Genomic DNA, 22849 nt, shown 5'->3' on the forward strand with positions numbered 1-22849 from the left:
GTTTATACATTGTTATAATAACATCATCATCATCATCGATGATTGATGTCATTAGTAAATCTAATCTCTCATTTGGTTCAACATTTCGTAGTCACCATTACGAGATCTGTTGGTCTTGGTTGTTGTTTTAGCTACTCTCATTCTTCTGAAGAATAAGTATCCAATAAATAGAACACATGCTCCACCAAGAGTGTAAACGATAGTTGTAAGACTTATATCTATATTGTTGAAAGATTAGTAATTCTTAATATTAGTTTTTGTTGGTAATAATACTTACATCCTGCAGATGTTGGATATGGATTATCATCTGATTCTTCTATTTTTCCAGATGGCTCTTTAGTGGCATCAGGTATGAATGCTAATGTACCGTTGATCGTACTATTGAATTCAACGGTGATGGTACCGGTAACGTTGGCCAAAGTTGGATCTTCATCTTGTAATCCAAGTCGTACAAAAGAGATCGTTCTTACGAAACCATTTCCTGTCATTGATGAAGGATCTAATTTTAAACCTTTATTATCTACTGTCTTTCCTGTTTCACTTCCACCTGCTTTACCTCCACCTGATTCACTTCCACCTGCTTTACCTCCACCTGATTCACTTCCACCTGCTTTACCTCCACCTGATTCACTTCCACCTGCTTTACCTCCATCTGATGAACTTCCACTTGCTGTTGTTGATGTAGTTGTTGTTGTCGGTGTTGGTTTAACACTTGTACCATTAACAGTACCATTTAGTTTGAGAACTAATTTACCGATCATTATAGTATCGTTTGATGAACCGATTAGAGTACCATTCACTATACCTGTGACTACAACAGTGACATTCACATCTTCGGTTCCTTTTACCGTACCATTGAGTGTACCTGTGAAATCACCAGTGACCAGTGAAATTACAGTTTCATTGGCAGTGCTGTTATAACTACCAGTTACAACTGCGGTGATTGTACCATTCATCAAACCCTCTACAGTATCATTATTCTCTCCCTTAATCAAAGCGGTAACATTTGCAAGTACAGCACCACTGATAGTACCATTTACACTATCGTCCGAGAATCTACTTAAAGTAACAAGTACATCGCTAAATTGATCTTGATCTTTATCCTTATCTTTAGCATCCGCTAAACACACGTTATTAAATGTAAAAGATAGTGCTAATAAAACCAATACTAAACTAATTATGTGTTTATACATTTTTAGTGATAAATATATATGTGTGTTGAAAAAAAACAAATTGTTTTGTGGTTTTTTCGAGAAATGATTTCTTTTTTATCCAGGTCTGGTGAGGGAAAAAAGTGAAAAACAAATCTCATTGAATACGTGTCTCTTTTTTTATTTTAATTTGCACACCCTGTTTTCTAAATTTATTTAAATTGTTTTAAATAATACTTTATAAAGTTTAAAAGAATGAATTTTCATTATTTTAGTTAGTTAGTTAATGTAGAAAATAGATTATACACTGTAATCAATCACACGACAATGACATTGTTTCCAACAATAAATAAAAGACAAGCACACAGATGGTTGGGATGGGCAGTACTTCTACCGCTGAGTGTGACTGCCATCACCGGGTTTATGTTTCAATTGCTATTGACACTGGGCGTACAAAAAGAATCGATAAAATTCCTACTTTCAATTCATCAGATGTCGATACTCTTTACCAATAGTCAAGTTGTCTATACTGCGCTGCTATTTGTTATTACTATGCTGCTTATCGTTTTCGGCTATCAGATGCTGTCTTCGAATCAGCTGCTCGGTGGATCGAATGTGAATACCGACGACAATGTGGTGGTTCGATATTTCAAGGGTTTGCGTAATGCTAGTTCACCGCGCGAACTGCATCATCGGTTGTCGGGCGTGTTGTTTGCTGTGCTTGCGTTCATGGTGACAACGGGGTTCGTCTATCGATTCCTGCGCAATGTCTTTGGTGTCTCGAAGGAGCGCATCGGCTGGATGCTAAAGATTCACAGCATGAACTTTCTGCCGAACTGGCTAGCGCTTCTCTGGGTGGCGTTAGTATTCGCAGCCGTAGCATCGGTTGTTGTGTCTGGCATCCGAATGCTCTTCAAGAGTAAACGTTCATCGTCGACACCTTCATTACGATCGGCATCCAGAAGAAATTCATCGCAAATACCAACACCATCACCACTTCCCTATCAAAGATTAACAACTTCACCTTCACAACAAACAACAACAATAACAACTACAATCTCCGAAGATGATATCCCACATGAAGAAATCGAACAACAAAACACCAACCAGTTTTAACAAACTTAACAACACTCATTGTATATATGTAAACATTATTGCAGTAATACCCAGCAAATTACAAAGAAAAAAAAAACAAATTAATTTGGACATACTTATTTTATTTTAAAATATTAAATAGTATTGGAATAAATAAATTGATTCCAACTTTTTTTTTTTTTTTTGTAGCAATTAATTAAAGCAACAGGTATCTTTTCCTGCATTTTATAATCGATCATTTATCGAATTTTTTTTTTAAGATTTCTCCAAATTTTTTTTTTTTTTTTTTTTTTTATATCAGACAAAAATTTAAATTTATTCAGATTAAATTAACAATCAATAATGTGTGATATAAATAATAAAGATAATAATAATGAACAAAAATGGGAATCAGTTGAATCAATTGCAACTTCAATTAGTTTACAGTCGTTTTGGTTCACAATGGAGAAATGGACTCTAGACCCACAACACATCATGAAACCAGTCAAGAGATATCAGATTAAATCGAGATCGACATTCGATATCGATGATAAACAATTGTCAGAGCAAATCTATACAACAAATGATCAACCTACACCTTCAATTACAACACCACCACCAGACCATCATAATCATGGTCACGGACATGGTCATGTTCACGGTCATAATCATACAGAGAATAATCACCAGCAGCAACAACAAGATGAAAACGAAGAATCAATTGATTATCAAAATGAATTGATTGAATCTATTGTATTTAAGAGACATTTAATACCGAGATTAGCAGAGAAAGACAATACAATCGATGACTCTGTTACCCATTCGAAATCACAACAAACCAGCACCTTTAAACCGTTGGTACCAGAGGATGTTTCAAATTTAGCGGAATATCTTCCATTCTACTATCCAAAAGTAAAACAATTTAGATTTAGATATATTAAGAATACTTATTTAAAGGTAGATGATAATAATAACAACATCAATCAACAAGAGAATAAGAATGTAGTTAACGACAATAACAATACCGAGAACAACAACAACAACAATACAAATACAACAGATAATAACAACAATAACAATAACAATACAGATAATAACAATAATAACAACAATAATAATAATAATAAACGTAAATCAGTTGAATTGGAAGATTTGGATTTGGAGGAAGAAGGTCAAAAGATTCATGAGATTAGAATGGAAGTGATTTATTTGGAAGGTGAGGATCAGGATGAATACAAGGAGAAACTAAAGAAGATATGTTTTTCGTTGCTAGAGAAACTCAATAAGTGGGGTGTTGGTCATGAAGCCGGTTACAAGAAGCGTGTCTATCACGATTGTATCATACCGAAGGACGTCTACTTGGATAACTACGAGCGTTTGAAATCAAAGTATAAGAATTGGGCTGTCGGTTGGGAAGACGTAACCAAGACCGATCCGCAAAAGTTTGTATTCGAAGACATTGCCATCGCTGCCTACATCATCTCGCTATTCCACCTAGAGAACCAAGACCGAAACACACCCGATTACAAACAGTCATTCGTAGATCTCGGCTGTGGCAATGGATTCCTCGTCAACATACTCAACCTCGAGGGTTACCCAGGCATTGGAATCGATCTTCGTTGTCGTAAAGTCTGGAAGAAATACGATGAATCCGTACAAAAGAATCTAATCGAGCATGGTATACAACCAAAAGATCAATCTTACACTGAATACGATTGGATTATTGGTAATCAGTAAGTATTGTTTAGTTACAAATCAGACATACAACAAACAAACTAGCTAACTTTAACAATCTTTGTTTATGTTTATTTGTTTAGTTCTGATGAGTTGACACCTTGGATACCTTATATAGCTTCGAAATCAAAGAAACAAAGATTCTTCTTGTTGCCATGTTGTTTCTTTAACTTTATGAATAAGTTTCAGGATAACGATAAGAAGATAGGACAGTATATGACCTATTTGAACTATATCGAGAGAGTATCGAATCAGTGTGGTTTCAACGTGATAAGAGATGCCATGAGAATACCATCGACCAAGAATGTCGTTTTCATTTCGTCGCAGCGCTCGCCGGATATCACAGAGGAGCAACTCGAGAAGCAGAGACAAGCACTCTTGGTTCATTCAAACTTTAAGGAATTCACTCTCAGACCGGAACAAAGTAAATACACTCCAAAGAAAAGATATAGACCCGGTGAATATAATCCACATTTAGGTATAATCATGGGTCCAAAAGTTGATAAGAAAAAGAACAATAATCAGAATAATAACAATCAAAATAAGAATAATAATAATAATAATCAAAATAATAAGAATAACAATAACAATAAGAATATTACTCTTACAAATAACAATACAAAAGTAATTGATAAATCAAATAATGTAATAATAGATACAACAACAACAAATTCAAATAAGATCAACGAGAAATCAACTGTTACTGCTTCTGCTACTGTTACTGCTGATGATGCAGCTGCTGTTTTAATTAATGTAGATAATAATAAAGAGATTGAAAATCAATGATTCAATCATTTACCTTTTAAATAACTGTATTGTATTCATTGTAGAATCATTGAAAATTCAAGATAAAGTTCAATTCATTCTTTTCTTTTACCTCGTGGGTTATATTTTGAGAATCGCATAACATCATTAGATTATAATCCAAGATAGTAGATTTTTTGAATAAAAATGAATACCATCAAAAATAAAAAAAATGATTTTTTCTTTTCAACCTGTGACCTTTTTGTTTTTCTTTTTTTCTTTACAAAATGTGGGGGCTTCCTCATATCGTAAGCGGTAATCTGGAGTAAAATCAAAAAAATGTTGTGTAAAAATGTAAAAAACTAAACTTTGGGATTGGCGTTTTCGAGAGAAAAAAAATCTTTTGGTATCCTAGTTAACATGATGATTGGTTTAATACCATTGTTTTGTTTTGTTTACACCTTCTCAATCAACAGCACAACAACAACAACCTTTGTTTTAGAAATTTCGAGAGCAACTTAGCTTAGAACATTCATTCAAATCAACAATTGTTGTTTGGTTTTAGACACAACAAAAAAAACACAACAAAAATATAAAGAAGGTTGTTTTGGTCGTAATTTATGTGTCGTCAACATCTTTCATCTTAACATTCAGTTTTTAAGATTGATTTGAAATAAAATATCAAATTAGATTCTGATAAACATATCATTTCTTCTTCAATACCAATACCAATCACAATCATAACACACTCACAAAACAACAACAAAACAACAAACACAACACATTCACAAGCAGAGTTTAAGTTTATTTAAATACCCCACTGCGCATTTCGTTTAATATCAAATTGGTATTATATACTTTTATATCTTTTATTATTTATTTATTTATTTATTTATAATTCAAATTGTATATACATTATATATAAATATAAATAACTTTATTTATTAGTTTCTATACACACATATATATATAAATAGAAATCTATTGTTTATAAACACAACAACACAAAACATAAAACATGTTACAAAAAATAATATACTCCACAAAGATGGAGAGAAAATTGAATCTCTTGATTCGACCGATGAACGTCGACGACATAAAGGTTATCTACGACACTCAGAAAGAGGTATTCCCAGAGGAGCATTTCTTTGAAGAGTACAGCGTTTTCCGAGGTAAATTCGAACTGTTTCCAATGGGTTGCTGGGCTGCCGACATGATTGATGCAAACAACAACAGCATTCTAATTGGACATATCTTTACACATCCATGGCATCGTGATGAATTCCCACCACTCAACTCCATGGACAAACTTAAAAATGGTATGGACCGACTGCTGAACGACCCATCGTGCAAGCGTATGATCTATCTCAATGAACTCGGTGTTAGGCCTGTCGCTCGTGGTTTCAATATTGGTAGACTGCTGGTGAACCATGCACTTGAGAATCTATCAAACAACGGTGGTAGTGGTGTTCCATCTACCGTACAGTTGGTGAGTGTTCAGGGATCAGCCAGATTCTGGGAGGCATTAGGATTCCAACTTGAACAACTTAATTTAGATAAATCAGAGTATCTCAAGAAGAACTACGGATTAGATGCCGTTTTCATGACTAAATATCTACCGATAAAACCAATGGCACACTCCAATCATTATAATTCCACCAACACAAATAATAATCAAATTGTAAAGAAATCTTTGATTTTATCAGCATATTAAAATAAATTATACTATTTATAGTTTGTATTTGTTAATTGGAATACTACTATAATATCAATCAAATACTATTATTTTGTTTACTTTGTATTAATTCGAACAATCTAACTGTTTATTAATTAAGATTTTTTTTCTTGTTAAAATTTGTCTTTAGTTTAAATCCCTCATGTATTTATTAAAAAAAAAAGAAATTGATTGTTATTAAATCTATGTTAATAGTTTTAATTATCCCAAAATCAGTCCTACAATATTAAAAGAGTATATTATGCAAATACTTCAATTAGCTCTTGATGTTTATCAATTCAAATTTTTTTAAATTTAGATGGTGGCAACTCAGATATTGATCAAAAGTTTGTATGACTTAACTAAGATATATTTGATAGAAATAATTAATTATAATTTAATAAAATAAAATTTATTGTTTAAATTGTTTTCAACAATCAAAAATCATACAATCTACTAGATTGAATGAAATTAAATCATGATGACGGCTGGGGTTTTGGATTGCAGTTAAAGGCTTTGCTTTGTTGGCATGCATTACATGATAATCCTTATAGGGATGGGGATTTAAGATAATATTATTGTTGTTGAATGGATTTGGGTTTTGTTTGTTGTATAAATAAAATTCTGTTATTAAGATTTGTTGTTGTTTTGGATTTTGGTATGCGGTTGTAGTTTGCTTATAACCATTCTTTGAAGATTGCAATGTAGATCTTCTTGATGATCTGAGTCAAGAAGAAGTAACCAAAGAAAGAAGCGGCCAAACCTGGATAGTACATTGGTGGCAATTCGACGAGTCCGAGGAAAGTACCGAATTTTGGAATGTAAGGAATGGCGACACCGAGACAAGCGACCCACAAAGTATTGAGTGTGAGTTGCCATGAACCCCAACGCTGAATGAAAGGAATCTTTTGTGTACGAATCATGTGTACGATGAAAACTTGTGTAATGAGACCTTCAACGAACCAACCGGTTTGGAACTTTTTGGCGATGTCAGGGGAGCTGTTGTCCCAACCGAGATACCACCACATGTATGAGAAAGTAGAAACGTCGAAAATCGAGGAAATTGGACCGAGGAACACCATGAACTTAAAGAGTGATTTAACGGACCATGGATGTGGAATCTCGAGGAACTCTTCGTCGACATTGTCCCAAGGAATGGCGATCTGTGAGAAATCGTACAAAAGATTCTGAGTCAAAAGTTGAAGTGGTTGCATCGGGATGAATGGAAGCCATGCAGAGGCGATCAACATGGAGAAAACATTACCGAAATTGGAGGAGGCAGCCATCTTGATGTACTTGATGGTGTTGGCGTGAGTGATACGACCGGTTCTAATGGCAGTGTTGATGACATTCAATGATTTTTCGAGCAAAATAATATCGGATGCGTCCTTGGCAATGTTGGTGGCAGTGTCGACACTGATACCGATATCTGCTTCACGCAAAGCAAGAGCATCATTGATACCGTCTCCGAGGAAACCAACGGTATGCTTGTGTCTCTTGAGAGCACGAACGACATTGTATTTCTGGATGGGTGTCAACTTGGCAAAGAGAGTGCACTCCTCGACGATCTTATCGAATTCCTCGTCGGTGGCATCCTCCAACTCTGGACCAGAGATAATTTTGGTGACATCGATACCTACGTCACGACAGATCTTCTTGGCGACTGCAAGATTGTCACCGGTCAATACCTTTACTTGGACGTTGTTGTTACGGAGATGAGTGATGGCGTCGGCACAGTCAGACTTGGGTGGATCGATGAAAGCAAGGAATCCCAAGAAAGTCATTCCCTTCTCGTCGGTCTTGACATCATAGACGTGACCTGGCTCGGTATTCATTGGCTTGGTGGCAACACTGAGTACACGCAAACCATCGACGTTGAGATCGTTAGAGATTTGCAAGAGACTCTTGTGGAGTGCTTCGGTCAACTCGATCTTACCCAAGTTTTTGTTGGTGACATGAGTGCAACAGCTGAGAACTTCCTCAACGGCACCCTTGCAGACGAGTGTCAACAATTGGTCGTCTTCCTTCTCCAAGATAACAGAGACACGACGACGTGTGAAATCGAATGGGAACTCCTCACGCAATTTGTATTCAGTGGAGACTGGTGGGGTGGAACCATTTGCAAACTTTTCATTGTAATAATCGATAATGGAGACATCCAACACATTCTTCAAACCCTTCTGGAAGTTGGAGTTCAAGAATGAAAACTTCAAAACATCTTCAGAGTCTTGCTTGTCTGGACCAATATGAGCTGATAATTGTACTTCATCCTCTGTCAAAGTACCTGTTTTATCTGAACATAAAACATCCCTAGATATTGCAATAATTGATGTTAATTAGTTAGTGGTGTGAAACTTTTCAAAAAAAAAAACTATTGAATTAAATTGATTGATATCAAAACTTACATTGCACCCATATTTTGAATTGAACTGAGTTGTTTAACGATAGTTTTTTTCTTTGACATATCATCTGCACCCTTTGCTAAATTTGCATTGAGAATCATTGGTAACATTTCTGGTGTAATACTAAAAAATTATTATTGTGAAAAATTAAAATGTTAATATTTGAAATTTGTCATTCCTTTCTAATTTTAATAAACATACCCTACAGCAACAGTTAAACCAAACATGGCAGAATCAACCCAATCACGAGTTGTTAAACCATTGATAATAATTACAATTGGTACCATTGTTAAACAGAAACACATAAGAAGGTAAGCGACTTTCTTGACTCCGACATCGAAGGAGTTGGTTGTTTTGGTGCTGGTGAGAATCTCTGAAATCGATGAGATGTATGTCCTAACTCCAGTTTCAAATACTAAACCTGTACCACTACCGGATACGATGTTGGTTGACATCAAACAGATGTTGGGAGTATCGAAAATTGAGGTTTGTACGACAGAGTGGTGTGCTGACTTCTCGACTGGCAAGAACTCACCGGTCAGTGAAGATTGCGATACGAAAAGACTGTTGGATTCGAGAATACGGACGTCTCCTGGGAAGACGTCTCCTGCTTTCAAGGGGACGACGTCACCTGGAACGACCTCCTCAATGTCGATAAGCTTGTCGGTTCCAACGGCGTCGGTGTCGCTGTTACGACGACGCACTGTGACGGTGGTCTTGATCAGCGATTTCAAATGGGTGAAAGCCTTGCTGGATTTGTGCTCCTCGTAGAAACGAAGACCGGCAGACAAGAGAACCATAAGCATAACGACGGTACATGTTGCATAGTCTTGGGTGGCAGCAGAGACAACGGCAATAACAGTCAATACAATGTTGAAAGGATGTGTCAACGCAGTGAAGAGCAGCTTGTACCATGGTGTTGGCTTGACAGTCTTGATTGCGTTCAAACCGTACTCGGTGAGACGACGCTTTGCTTCAGCCTCTGTCAAACCTTGCTCGGGTGTTGCTGTCTTTATGAGAATATCTTGTTTGTTCATCATGGAGAGATCACGGAACTTGATGTTGAATTCTCTCTCCTTGTTTGGATCTTTCTCTGCCTTTTTCTTCTCCTTCAAACCGAGGAATACCAACAGCTTGCTACTGATTCCATCGTCGTTTCTTGGTTTACGCTTCACTATCTTTGGAGTTGAGTTTGGTCCATCATCTTCATTGATTGAAATGGCATCCAAAAGTCTGGTCTTTTCATCAATCGCCATTTTATTTTTTTAAATACTAATAAATAAAAATATATATAACTTTTTTCCTTTCAAACAATTATATAAAAATAATATGATTTTGTAGTGAAAAGTGTATTATTACAACTGATTGTTTAAAATATCTATATATCAAGCAAGTAAATTTCCAGATATATTTATAAAGAAAAAGAATAGAAAAGAAAAGAAAATAAGATTAGATTTGAAATTAGTTTTAATGAGTTTCAAACAAGTGAATTGTGATATTAAGTTGGTTGTGAGTGAAAGTCGAATGATTTTGGATCTTTTATGAAAAAATAAAAAATTTTGATCTTGTGATGGAAAACGAAAAAAAAAACTCTAAAACTCTGCTTTAGATTTGTTAGTGCTAAAGTAGTGATTTTTTTTATGAGCCTGGGAAGGGTGTTGGAATGTGTAGAATAGAATTAGTTATTTATTAGATAACCAATAATTGACTGCTACTCAAGTGATTGATAATAATAGAAATTATAGACTAGCTATCTTTCAGAATCAATCAAACAACAACAATATTTTAATAATTTAAATCAATTAAATTATTTTTATTATTATTATTGATGATTACACTTTTGATTGAGACAGAATAAATATTTATAGGTGATTGCTATGAAATATGAGTTGTTGGAGTTGCAATGCAGAGTGATGGAATTGGAATAGGTGTTTGAGAGATACGACAGATATCTATCAGTAACAAAAAAAAAAAAAAAAAAAAAACAAAAATGATAGATGTTTTATTTTTATTTTTATTATTTTTCCAAAAACTTTAAACAAAACTTAAAAAAAAAAAAAAAAAGAGTTAAAAAAAATCAAAAAACTTTTCTGTTGTATTTTTGTGTATATGCCTCCCCTTTACTTTGTTCTGCTTCTCTGTGCAGCAAAATTTGTGCAAAAAAGAGTTGTTTTAGTAAAATAAAAAATCGTCAAGATGGGGACTTTTTTTTAGATTTTTTGTTTTTCACCCCTATTACAAAATTTTTTTGACGACTACTTTTCTTTTTACGATTTTAATTTTTTTTTTGTTGGTTTTTTTGTGTAACTGACTTGTTATTTAGCCGCAGAAAAAATTTTGGTGAATGATGAACGATCAATTTTATGTCCAAAATGGTCAGTTTTTTTTTAACAATTACCTTTGTTTTTTAGCAAAATTTAATAAAATTTATAAATAATACACAATTGGGAAACAATGTGCACTTTTTTTTTTTCTTGCCCAGGGCAGTATTTGATGATGATGAATCCCAACTGATGCACTCTGCTGACTTTCACACTTCTTCAATTGATTTTTGTAGAGACAGCTTCTATTTTACTAGATATTTTATTCAAAAGATCTTCTGGTGGTATCTGAGCCCTGATTTATTTTGCTGATGTTATTAAATTGATGATCTGGTGTGGTTTTTTGTTGTTGATGTGATAATCAATCTGCGAACTTAAAATATTGCTGTGGAAATTTGAATTGTTTATGTAAAGATAGAAATTTTCTTATACTGGTTATGATTACTATATTGTTATTGGATGATTGGTTTGAAGATGATGAGAAATGAAAATAACAAACTCAAAATGTATAACTTTACTTAAAAGAGTGGTTATATAAATTTGAATTTAATTTAAAAGATTGGTTTGGGAATTGGAATATTTGAATGAATGATTGATATCATAGAGCAAACAAACTACTTCGTCTACCTGGTTGTTGATGCTGAAAATATTGATTATTTACATTTATGATTTAATTGTTATTTAAAATTATTAATTTATTATATAAATAAAGGCAATCACACAATTATTTTTAAATATTAATCAATAATTTTGTCTGAATTTTAAAATTTGAGGATGAATGATTGAATGTAAATTGATTTGGATTGAGTTTGAATTGATGATATTTAAATCTTTTTTGTAACTCAAACAAACTCTAAATTGTTAATGATTTGTTAATGTGAGCACACTGACATACAACAAAACTGATTGACTGACAGACTTGGTGTGTTTCGATCACTTTTAAGAGATCATATGAAACAACAACAACAATTTTAAAATGGATTTTATAAGGAAATAAAGAAATGTATTGAAAAAACAGAAGAAAAAAAAACAGTTCAATTTGATAGATATATGACAAGTTGATATTAATATTTACAATTACAACAATAACAACAACAACAAAACAACAATATTATTATTAAAATTCTTAACAAGTAAGTGAGATGAAAATGGAATTAGAATATGCAACAAACACGTTTTAGTCCATTTCTTTTGGAGCATGACTTTTAGTTCATTAAAAGTGAAGATTATGACTTTGAATTGAATTATTACCTATGGTATTAAAATAAAACGCCATACTACCACCCACCCACTACCCGCTCTCTCCAAGCTAGCTCTCAACCACAGTCAGCTCTCTCATCTCAGCTCACAACCTCAAATCTTTTTATTTTAAAACATAAAATGCAAAAATGCAAATACAAACGTAAATAAAAGGTAGGACATAAGAATAGATATATAGATAAGATAGATAAATTACCATACAAACACACATCACCTACAACTCACAAACACACTAAATAACCACCACTATTGTTACCTGTAGAATAAGCTTTATTCAGTGTATTTTTTTGATATTTTTATATATCTATAGACATGTGTGGTTGTTGTTGTTGTTGTTATTATTCATTATTTTAAAATAGTGTAAAAGCAAAGTAAAAGTAAAATAAAAAGTAAAGAAAATTATTATTTATAGATTAACCATTAATGGTGAATTCTACAATGTAAACAACAACAACAACCACCACCACCAAATAATTATTTTAATACCTTTATAGTTATTGTAATAGTTATTGATTTTATCTCAAAAACCAATGCAATTAGCATAATGTAGATTAAGATGTATTTCTCTCTCAAAAGCAAAAAAATAATGAAAAAACAAAGAAAATAATGTGTATCACTATGTTGTGATCACCTTAATAATAACAATAATAGTAACTCTGTTTTTTTTTTTTAAAAAATTTTATTATTATTTTTTTTTTTTAAAATTAAACAGTTAAAAGACGAATAATGTCAAACAACAATAATAACAATAATAGTAGTAATCCATCAGAGGATATAAAAGTACCTTTTAATGAGCCAACAACAGATAAAGAAGCGTATGGATTAGAATTAAAGCATGTCCACCAAATCTACGATGTGATCTCTTCACACTTTGATAACACACGATACAAGGTATAAATAAACATGATTAGTAGTACTACAGTAGTCATAGAAATATAATATAGTTGTGTAAAAGAGTCAGAATGTGGAACAGTTTATTTTTATTTTTAAATATCTTCTTTCTTTCTCTTTCTTTCTCTTTCTCACTTTTTCTCTCTATCTATTTAGTAATATGATCTATTATATCTCCCAACATTTCAGTCTTTTTTATTTTTCTTTAACTTTTTAATGCACTACTTTAATTCATACTTTACTTGGATATATATCATACTTTCATACCGTTCATTCATTATTAACATGTTTATTGTTGTTTGATATCAAAGGCATGGCCAATGGTTGAGAAATTTTTAAATGAACAGATGGTTGGTGCTATCGGAGTAGATGTCGGTTGTGGGAATGGAAAGTATTTAAATATAAACTCATCCAATATATTTTCGATTGGTTCAGATATTTGCAGTAGTTTTGCATCGATTAGTGCTCAAAAGGGAAGTGAATCATTGGTTGCAGATGGTCTAATTCTTCCTTATAAAACGAATTCTTTTGTAAGTATTAAAGAAATCGAGACAAGAATTAGAATGAGAAATTGACAGACATTCTCACCAACAACACAACTCAAAAAGTATTGATTCTAAATCTGAGCATGATAATTAACATCATTCATTATATTTATTTAAATAATATATAAACTACATTCTGTTGTTATTATTATTAGGATTATGCTATTTCCATTGCAGTTATACATCATTTCTCTACGGTTGAGCGTAGAGTCAACGCATTGAGAGAGGTAGTTAGAGTACTGAAACCGGGTGGTGTTTTTTTGGTTACAGCGTGGGCAATGACACAGAAATGGAAGGGAAAGAACTACGATTCACAAGATGTAATGGTACCTTGGATGTTCCAACAAAAGTTTAGCAATGGCACAGAGAATACCACTGAAATCGAATCGACACCCGTTCAAAAGTCAGGCACCAACTATCAAAAATTTCACAGATACTATCACCTTTTCGATGAAGGTGAATTCGAGCATCTCTTTTCACAAGTCTCAAACATTGAAATCCTTTCAAATAATTTAGATCACGATAACTATTATTGTTTCATAAGGAAATTAGAATAATAATAATAATAGGTTAATAATAATTAATACGAATTTGTATTATTACAATCGGTAAAAGTTTATAATTGGTTTTTTATTTTATTTTTGAGTTGATGGATCAGTTGTTGTATCAGCTTCTGGTTGTGTATTTTCAGTTGGTTGTGTTTGGGTTGTTGTTGTTGTTGATGTTGGATCAACTGGAGTTGTAGCGGTGGTATCTGTCTTTGATTGTTTCTTTATGGCTGGCTTTGAAAAAGGTAAGGCAGGTACTACACCCATATTATTTCTATTGAGCTTTCTCTTTCCTGATGACTGAGGTGTTTCGGTGGTACCTCCACTTGGTGCCGGCGAATCTGGAACGAATCCAATGATTGGTTGAATCTCTACTGAATCATTGTTTGGATTGTTATTGTTGTTTTCATCGTCGTTTGCATCGTCTTCCAACATTGCAGAGTCATTGTTTGCTGACTCTTCAATCTTCTCTTCCTCTTCCTCGAGTTCCTCGTCGGAGAATGTGCTCTGGGAATCATTCTCCAACTTTTGTTTCTTTACTACATGTGGTGTTGAGTCTCCTGTCGGTGTCGAAATGTCGTCGGTAACTACTGTATCGATGAGATTCTCTTCTGAGATCTCTTCATCCTTTAATTCACCATCTTCCTCTTGTTGTTGATGTGGTGACTCGACCATAGCTTGATCTTGTGCAGGTGGTGAAAGTTGTTGGAAAACAGTTTGTGGTGTCAGTGCAGATGCGAAAGGATTTGGTGAAGAAATTGTAGTTGGTGGTTGAGTTTGTTGGACTAAAACTGGTTCTGGTGTAATTGGTGTTTGAACAGGTGTTTGTATTGGTGTTTGAACAGGTGTGGATACGACTGGTGCTGGAGCGGCTTGAGCTAGAGTGGCTTGAACTGGAGCGGCTTGAACTGGAACTTGAACTGGAGCGGCTTGAGCTGGGGTATTGGTAGTGGTAGTGGTAGTAGTTACAGCAGGTTGATTTGCGAGTGCAGATGGTTTGAACAATGAATTTACTAATGAAGAAGATGGTTTCTTTAGAACACGTTTGCGAAGTGGTGGTGGAGTTGGCGATGCTGGTTGTTCTGTTGTTGAAGCTGGAGTAACAGTGTTAAAGATTGATGTGGTGGCGGTTGGAGTAGTTACTGGAACACTGGTGGTACCGAAAATAGAGGCAGCTGGAGAGACAACTGGTGCGAATGGAGAGGCAGGAGCAGCTGGAGCGGGAGGTGGAGCTGAGACTGCGACTGGAGTTGCTACCGGTGTGACAACTGTTTGTGTAACAGCGGCAGCGGCAGGTGCAGGAACTTTCTTTGTATGTTCGAAAAGCTTCAATCTCGATTTGAGAACCTCCATTTGTTCGGTAAGTTCCTTTGTCTTTTCTTTATCTTCGTTCGATTTCTTTAGCTGTTCATCCTTGTCCTTGACCATCTTTGACAGGGCAGACAACTTCTTCTTGTATTCTGTGACTGTCTTCTCTTGGGTTTCTGTGGCTGTCTTATCGGCACTCGATTTGAATGCAGTGAATTGGCTGTTGATTTCCTCCAGCTGTTTCTTGGTGGTCTCTAGCTCTAGCTTTGTGGCAGAGACTGTCGATTGCTGTTTCTTGGCCTCGTCCTTCCAGTGCTTGGCATGCTTCTTTAGCTCTTCGGTTTGCTTCTTGACCTCTTCGTATTGTTCGACCACCTGTTGATTCTCTTTGGTGAGTACATCGAATTGCTCGAGCAACTTCTGATGGACTTCCGGATCGATCGATTGGTACTTGTGGAGAAGTTTCTCGACCTTGGTTGACCAGTTGGCGATTTCCAACTTTTGTGAGGCAATCTCTTCACGCAACACCTGAGTTTCCATCTCGAGAGCACGGTTTCTCTGGACGAGTGGAGCGAGTTTCTCCTCGGTTTCGCGCAGCTTCTCTTGCGACTCCTTGAGCAATTGAGTCAACTTGTTTGTCTCTCCCTTCAACATTATATTGGACTCTCTGAACAGATTCATTTGATCGAGTTGCTTAACTACTTCATCGTGTTTCTTAGCGCTAAACACAACGGTCTTGAGATGCTCTTGTGATTCGCTGAGTTTCTGGTTGAGTGTATCGATAATCTTTTGATTCATCTGAGTGGTCTGTTTCAAACGACTGTTCTCCTGGGTGAGTGATTCATTCTTGACTTCCAATATCTTTTGTTCACGTGCCTGTACGTGGACCAACTCTCTCAGGTCGGCAACCAACTTGTTGCTTTGTTCGTCTGCACTGGTGCCACTGGAGATCAACGATGTCATTCTCTCGATCTTGGAGTTCTGATCGGTGAACGACTCGATCTGTGTTTGCAATAGGGTATTCTGATGTTTCAAATCTTTGATGCGCTCTTCGAATTCGCTGACTTGTGATCGGTAGAGATTCTCTTTTTCCTCCCACGATTGCTGAGCGGCTTCGAATGTCTTGACACCAGTGTCCATCTTGGAGGTGATAGTATTGATTACGTTCTTGGCTTCTTGGAGTTCCGCTCTGAGAGTTGGCAACATCTTGATATCGTGAGCGTGCAAATCGAGTTGTCTCTCGTAGTTCTCAGTGGCGCGCTGTGCCAATGCCGATTGGATCTTGGCTTCTTCGAGTGCTTGTTTCTGTGCGTCTTGCAACTCATCGATTCGCTTAAAGAGTGTTTGTTTCTCCTTGATAAGAGAGTCTCTCTCGGCAACAATCAAATCGATATCCTGCTTGTGAGAACTTGAGAATTGTTCGTATTTCTCCAAGCGTACCGATTGATCTTTGAGCTGTGCTTGCAAGTTGTTGGCAGCTTCAATCGACTCCTTCAACTTCTCTTCGAATTCGATTCTCAAACGATTCGATTCCTCCTTGAGTTTTGTCAAATCATTCTCATTGGACAAAGCAATCGATTTGTAATGAATGACATTCTCCTTCTCCTGTGAGAGTGACTCTTTGAGACTTTCAATCTCTGACTTGGCCAGCGAGAGATCGAGACTGTTCTCAGGATTGGAACTAGTGTTACCACCACTACCACTTGGAACAGCAGCATTGTTGTTTGATGATGATTGTGATTGTTGTTGTTGTTGCTGTTGTCTCTCCAACATGGAATTGAATCTAATCTCGTTGGTAGAGATTTGATTCTCGAGAGTGGTAATCTTTTGTTGAAGATTCTGTTCTTGAATCTTGTATTTCAACAGCTTCTCTTTGGTCTCTGCAATCTCTTTCTCCTTCTTTTCGTAGCGTTCACGTGATTCGCTCAGTTGATGGTTGAGTGAGTAGTTGTTATCCTTGTGAGCCTGCTTCTCATCGTCCAACTCCTTCTTTAGCGCAATACGAATGGTTTCCTGCGAGTTGAGGTCGTTCTCCAGCTTTCTACGTAGCTCTTGTTCTACACCCTCCTTTGTTGTATTCATATTGTTGACGGTGTTCAAGATGCTCTCGAGATTCGACTTTTCATTTGACAGCCATTTGTTTGTCTCGAGCAATCTTTGTTCGGACGACTTGAGAATCTCGTTCTCCGACTTGAAGTTTGATAGTCTCGACTCCAATTGACGCAACTGCTCTTGGATTTGAGTGTTGTTGTTTCGTTGCTCCTCGAACGACTGTTGGTGTTTGACGATGATCTGCATGTACTCGTTGTTCTTCTGACGGTATTGGTTGAGTTCCTTCTCTTGCGATGCGACCGATAGCGACAAGACCTTGTTGCTCTCGGTCAACAGTGTAACCTGAGTCTCTGATTGCACCAAGCTAATCTTGTTGGATGTGCTCGATTCGCGGAGAATATCCAACTTGGATTGCAGTGACTTTTCATTCTCTGTACGATCCTTGACGTATTGTTCATACTCCTGTTGAAGTTCCTCATACAACTTGGTTGTCTTTTCCAACTCTTTTCTCAACTCGTCGCCGTTGTTGTTGCTGTTGGATGGCTCACGTGACGAAGATGTGGAATTCACCCGATTTAATGAACGATGAGAATGACGACTTCATTGGCGATGCAATGTCGTCGTTCACCAACAAACCAGAGTTTTGTGAAAGATTCTTAAAGTAATCTCTCTGTTTGACTAGCGACTGGATTGCCTCGGCTTGTCTCTCACGAGACGAACGCAACACACCAAGCTCTTGAATGGCAATCTCTAGTTTCTTGTCGTTCTGGCTGTGCAGTGACAACTCCTGACTGAGAGTACGCACATTTCTCATCAACTCTTGATTTCTAATTTGTAGCTCCTCGATCGTCGAGAAGGTAATGAGTGAATCCGGTATGATTTGATCGACCTCTGTTGGCGATAACGAAGACGACGACAAAGAAGATCTAGAGTGTTGCATCGATGATTGTTGTTGATCTGGTACAATCGATGCAGATTTTAAGCTTCTCGTGGTATCGAGTGCCTCCTTCAAGAGATTTCTTACTTGCTTCTGAAGGTCACTGCTCTCTTGGCGTAATTTTGCATTCTCGGTGGACAATGTCTGAATCTTTAGTGTCAGCGTATCCTTCTCCGATTGCAACTCCTGGTAGGTGTTCAACAACTTCTCCTGACTCTTTAGCAAACGTTGATACTCTCTGTTCTTCTCGTGGATAATCGGTGCCTTCTTCTCGACTTCGCGCAACACATGCTCCAAATTGTCCTGAAGGAATCGCTTCTCGCGCTTCTCGTGGAGCGACAACTTGGTCAAGTCGTCGTAACGCACAACCATATCGAGCAGCTCCCTACGGATATCCTCACGACTGCCAAGCTCCACCACTTCCTGTAGTCTACGCTTGATTGGTTCCGAAAGCAATGGAATATCGTTCTGCGACATCAAGTCGGGTGTGGAAATACCGTTGTTGTTGTTGCCGTTGCTGCTATTACCAGAGTTATTATTGCTATTGTTATTCTTGTATTCATCGTACTCTTTAAGAACACGTTGATAGTTCTCCTCGAGTGAATCGTATGCATCTTCCATCTTCTTGTAGGCCTGCTCGTGTTCTTCGCGCAACTTGCGATCAACGTCTTTCAGTTGGTCGATCTGAGTTTGCAACAAACTAACCTTCTTTGTCGCTTCATCTTGACCGTCCTTATACAAATTGGCCAAACGCTTCTGAATGTCCAATTCATGCTCAAACTGTGTTGCATTCTGGATAGTCTGATCTTTCAGCGTCTTTATCTCCTTCTGATAGCGATCCAATGATTTCTCATACTCGGCGATAACACCTTCCTTTGACTTTATCTGGTTCTGTAATCTCTGATTCTCATCTTGTTGGAAATCACACTTACTTGTTGTCTCTGTCAATATCGATTTCTAAAACAAAACAAAGCAAACAAGTTAATACATGTTCAGTACTACTAAACAATTTAAAGTAACAACAACTTACAATCTCTTTAAGTTCATTGAAATAATGTTTGGTATGTTTCTCACAAGACTCTGAGAGATGTTGATTCTGATTCTTTAGTTCGTTGATCTCTTGTTTGAGTCGCATGATCAGGTATTCGTTGGAGGTCTTCTCGTTCTCGAGTGTCAACATCTTTGAGGACATCTCGCCCTTTACTCTAATGGTTTCGTTGAGACGCTCTGTCAGCTTCTTGACTGCGTCTGTCTCCTCGACGATATCCTTCTCCTTACGACCGATGATATCGTGTAGACTTGCCTTCTCCTTGTGCAACTCATCGTAGAGTTTACCCAATGCATTGGTTCTAGATTCCTTCTCAATCAACATCTGTTTCAACTTTGTCATCTCCTCCAAATACTCTGTATTCTTTTGATCTATAACAGTAACAATCAATCAATCAATATATCAATCGATTAGTTCATATAATCATAATAAATATATTATCTATAATCATTTACTATACTTACTTAACAATTGAATATCATTTCTAAACTTATTGTTCTCTTGTAGAACAGTATCATAATCTTTCTTACAACTGACATACTTTGCTTCTACTTGTTGAAATAGTTGTTCTGTTTGTTTATTTAATGATAATAAGATGATGAATAGTTGGATGTTTAGTTAGATGTTGTTAGTTTAAACTAATGTAATAGAGAGTAAGTAGTATAACAATAACATACCTGAATTTGTTGAATCAACTAATGATTTAGCAGAGATTGTTTCCAATGATTGTTTGAGTTGCTTTATCTTTTGTTCAGCTCTGTTGACAATTTGCATTGGATCTTGTGAGAGTTGATTGAATTCCTCTCTTGTGAGGAAAGAACAACCCCATGGTTGATTCTGAACCTCTGTCATTTATTCTGTTCAAACTATATACTTTGTTTTTCCTATAAAAATTGATATAAATCTAACTATCTAACTATATATATTTATATATTTATATAAAACTATTAATTAATATTAAATTAATAAATATAGTTAGTAATTGTTTGAATAAGATCAACAACAATTCAATTAGTATTAAAAAAAAACTAATATTTTTTCAATCGATTTGATGATCATTATTTTCAAAAAATTTGGTTTTTTTTTTTGGAGGGATAAAGACTTGAAGAAATAAATTGTCTTTATATCGAACTATTTAATAACATGCTTCAGAATTACTATGTTTATTAATATTAATATTGAGACTTTTAGCTAGATATGTTATTGTTGTTGTTGTTGTTGTTGATCATTATAGTCATAGAAATATCATGAAATCAATAATGCAGGATGGATAATCATTACTATCAACTCTTTAGATACAAGCTACTCAGAGGTTAATCAATCTATAACATAGCAAATAGAAGTGTGGGTGATTTACTTTATATCTAAAGAAACAACGAACACATGATCATTGAGGTTATTAACAAATGAATATATATTCTACAACAATTTAATTAAATTTGGAATATTTTATATTTAATCTCGATGATATTATCAGTTATAAACATCGTCGGTCAGCATACAGATACAACATCGAGGTGATCATCATGAGTTTTGATTCATAAATAAAAAATACAAAATAAAAAAACAATATCTCCCTTTATGTAACAATACATGGTTTATTTATTTATCTATTTGCATCACCGAGTAGAGGGTAATACCATGATCTTATTTTATCAAAATCGGTGTCGGTGTGTTGTTTCAATGTGATAGCAATGTATCTATTCAAAGTATTAAGCTTTCTCGCTGCTTCTCTTCCCTTTACTGCAACTTCATCATTGTCAGTTGTATTTTTATTTGTTAATCCATTCACAGTTGCTGAAAGAGCACTTTTATTTCTATTCTTACATAGCACAGCTAGCTCGGTATCTGATTTTTTATATGCCTTTGCAGCTATGATTATCTTTGCTTTCCATTCATCAACTGAGTGTTGTAATTGTTTCTTATTACTTTGTCTTTTAATTGAGACCTTTTTGTTGGTTGCTGTATTTGTTGTTGTTGTTGTTGACATTTTGTTCTTCATAATATAACAAATATGTTTACAAATTAAAAATTTATTAATTAATATTTTGCAAAATAAAAAGATAAAATACCAAGATTACATACACAACGATTCGAAACACTTCAATCATTAATACCACCTGTAGCTGGTAACGATGATGACTTTGATGATGACTTTGATGAAGTTGATGGAGTTGCAGATGGTATCGCTGATGTAGTGGTGTAGTATATTATTCAAACAAATACATGTTAAACTCTAAAATTGTCAAACATATCCGCCACATAAACAATCAGGTTTGACAATTTTAGAGTTTAACATGTATTTGTTTGATATACTAATAAAAATAGTTTTGTTTTAGATGATCAAATTACTGATGTTAACATCATATTTATAACTAGTTTTTTTCCGCATAGTAATTTAATTTTCATTTGTCAGTTGTTTACGTCAAAATGATGTTTTGTGAAAATAATAAAAAATTAATATAGTTTTATTTATTTAAATTATTATCCCAATCTTAAATAATAATATCTGAAAAGGGAGATTACACTATTTGTTTTGTAAGTAGTAGACAAAGATCCAATGATGCAATGATAGAAAATAGAAAATCAAATAAAATAATTGATTTTATGTGGTTTTTTGTAGTTTGTAAGTTACAGTGTGTGATGAAATTAATACAGGGTTATTTTCTTAATGTATTCTAATTAGATATTCATCATGGAGGAAAAGGAAAGAAATATATATATAGTTTTAGTTATTTATTTCTGTATTATTTATAACATTAATTAATTTTGTTTTGTTTAAAAATGAGCATAATAACAATTTGTCAGTCATTGATTTCATTATTTTTATTATTAGTTATCATCAATATTGTAGTTCCAATTATCAAATTCATTGTATTTATATATGATATATATATAACACTTCCAATGGCCTTGGAGATAGGGAAATCAAATCTTTCACAAAGTTTAGAGGAATATGGATATCATACATTAGAGGGTATAATTCCCCTAACTAAATATTAACAACAAATTGAATACTAATAAAATTACTTGTTTATTCTTAAAACTCTGAGTAAGCATGTGTGTGGATTATTAATTTATTATTATACTACAAATGTAAATTTAAATTTAAATCATTTT

At 34.8% G+C, this 22849-nt stretch overlaps 8 protein-coding genes across 8 annotated transcripts; 3 read left to right on the forward strand and 5 right to left on the reverse strand.

Annotated features, from left to right (window-relative positions):
* Positions 1–60: 60 nt before the first annotated feature.
* PPL_03448 (uncharacterized protein) lies at positions 61–2286 on the reverse strand (the record flags this gene model as incomplete). Its single annotated transcript, XM_020574413.1, has 4 exons — positions 61–218; positions 278–1173; positions 1968–2152; positions 2248–2286. 4 exons carry the CDS (start codon positions 2284–2286, stop codon positions 61–63), a joined length of 1278 nt encoding a protein of 425 aa, XP_020436485.1.
* A 302-nt stretch (positions 2287–2588) lies between these two features.
* PPL_03449 (uncharacterized protein) lies at positions 2589–4745 on the forward strand (the record flags this gene model as incomplete). The annotated part of the gene is made up of 2 exons (XM_020574414.1): positions 2589–3958; positions 4043–4745. 2 exons carry the CDS (start codon positions 2589–2591, stop codon positions 4743–4745), a joined length of 2073 nt encoding a protein of 690 aa, XP_020436486.1.
* A 1171-nt stretch (positions 4746–5916) lies between these two features.
* PPL_03450 (uncharacterized protein) lies at positions 5917–6417 on the forward strand (the record flags this gene model as incomplete). The annotated part of the gene is made up of 1 exon (XM_020574415.1): positions 5917–6417. The coding sequence occupies one exon, from the start codon at positions 5917–5919 to the stop codon at positions 6415–6417; it is 501 nt and encodes a 166-aa protein (XP_020436487.1).
* Positions 6418–7094: 677 nt separating this feature from the next.
* Positions 7095–10075, reverse strand: PPL_03451 (uncharacterized protein; the record flags this gene model as incomplete). The annotated part of the gene is made up of 3 exons (XM_020574416.1): positions 7095–8727; positions 8823–8942; positions 9021–10075. The coding sequence occupies 3 exons, from the start codon at positions 10073–10075 to the stop codon at positions 7095–7097; spliced, it is 2808 nt and encodes a 935-aa protein (XP_020436488.1).
* A 3051-nt stretch (positions 10076–13126) lies between these two features.
* Positions 13127–14393, forward strand: PPL_03452 (class I SAM-dependent methyltransferase; the record flags this gene model as incomplete). Its single annotated transcript, XM_020574417.1, has 3 exons — positions 13127–13291; positions 13639–13821; positions 13992–14393. The coding sequence occupies 3 exons, from the start codon at positions 13127–13129 to the stop codon at positions 14391–14393; spliced, it is 750 nt and encodes a 249-aa protein (XP_020436489.1).
* A 78-nt stretch (positions 14394–14471) lies between these two features.
* On the reverse strand, positions 14472–17774 carry PPL_03453 (uncharacterized protein; the record flags this gene model as incomplete). Its single annotated transcript, XM_020574418.1, has 1 exon — positions 14472–17774. One exon carries the CDS (start codon positions 17772–17774, stop codon positions 14472–14474), a length of 3303 nt encoding a protein of 1100 aa, XP_020436490.1.
* Positions 17775–18288: 514 nt separating this feature from the next.
* On the reverse strand, positions 18289–20581 carry PPL_03454 (uncharacterized protein; the record flags this gene model as incomplete). Its single annotated transcript, XM_020574419.1, has 4 exons — positions 18289–19638; positions 19712–20100; positions 20194–20298; positions 20407–20581. 4 exons carry the CDS (start codon positions 20579–20581, stop codon positions 18289–18291), a joined length of 2019 nt encoding a protein of 672 aa, XP_020436491.1.
* A 754-nt stretch (positions 20582–21335) lies between these two features.
* Positions 21336–21719, reverse strand: PPL_03455 (uncharacterized protein; the record flags this gene model as incomplete). The annotated part of the gene is made up of 1 exon (XM_020574420.1): positions 21336–21719. The coding sequence occupies one exon, from the start codon at positions 21717–21719 to the stop codon at positions 21336–21338; it is 384 nt and encodes a 127-aa protein (XP_020436492.1).
* Between the last annotated feature and the right edge of the window lie 1130 nt (positions 21720–22849).

This window comes from Heterostelium album (assembly GCF_000004825.1).
Source record: "Heterostelium album PN500 unplaced genomic scaffold PPL_scaffold3, whole genome shotgun sequence".
NCBI classification, from domain to species: domain Eukaryota; phylum Evosea; class Eumycetozoa; order Acytosteliales; family Acytosteliaceae; genus Heterostelium; species Heterostelium album.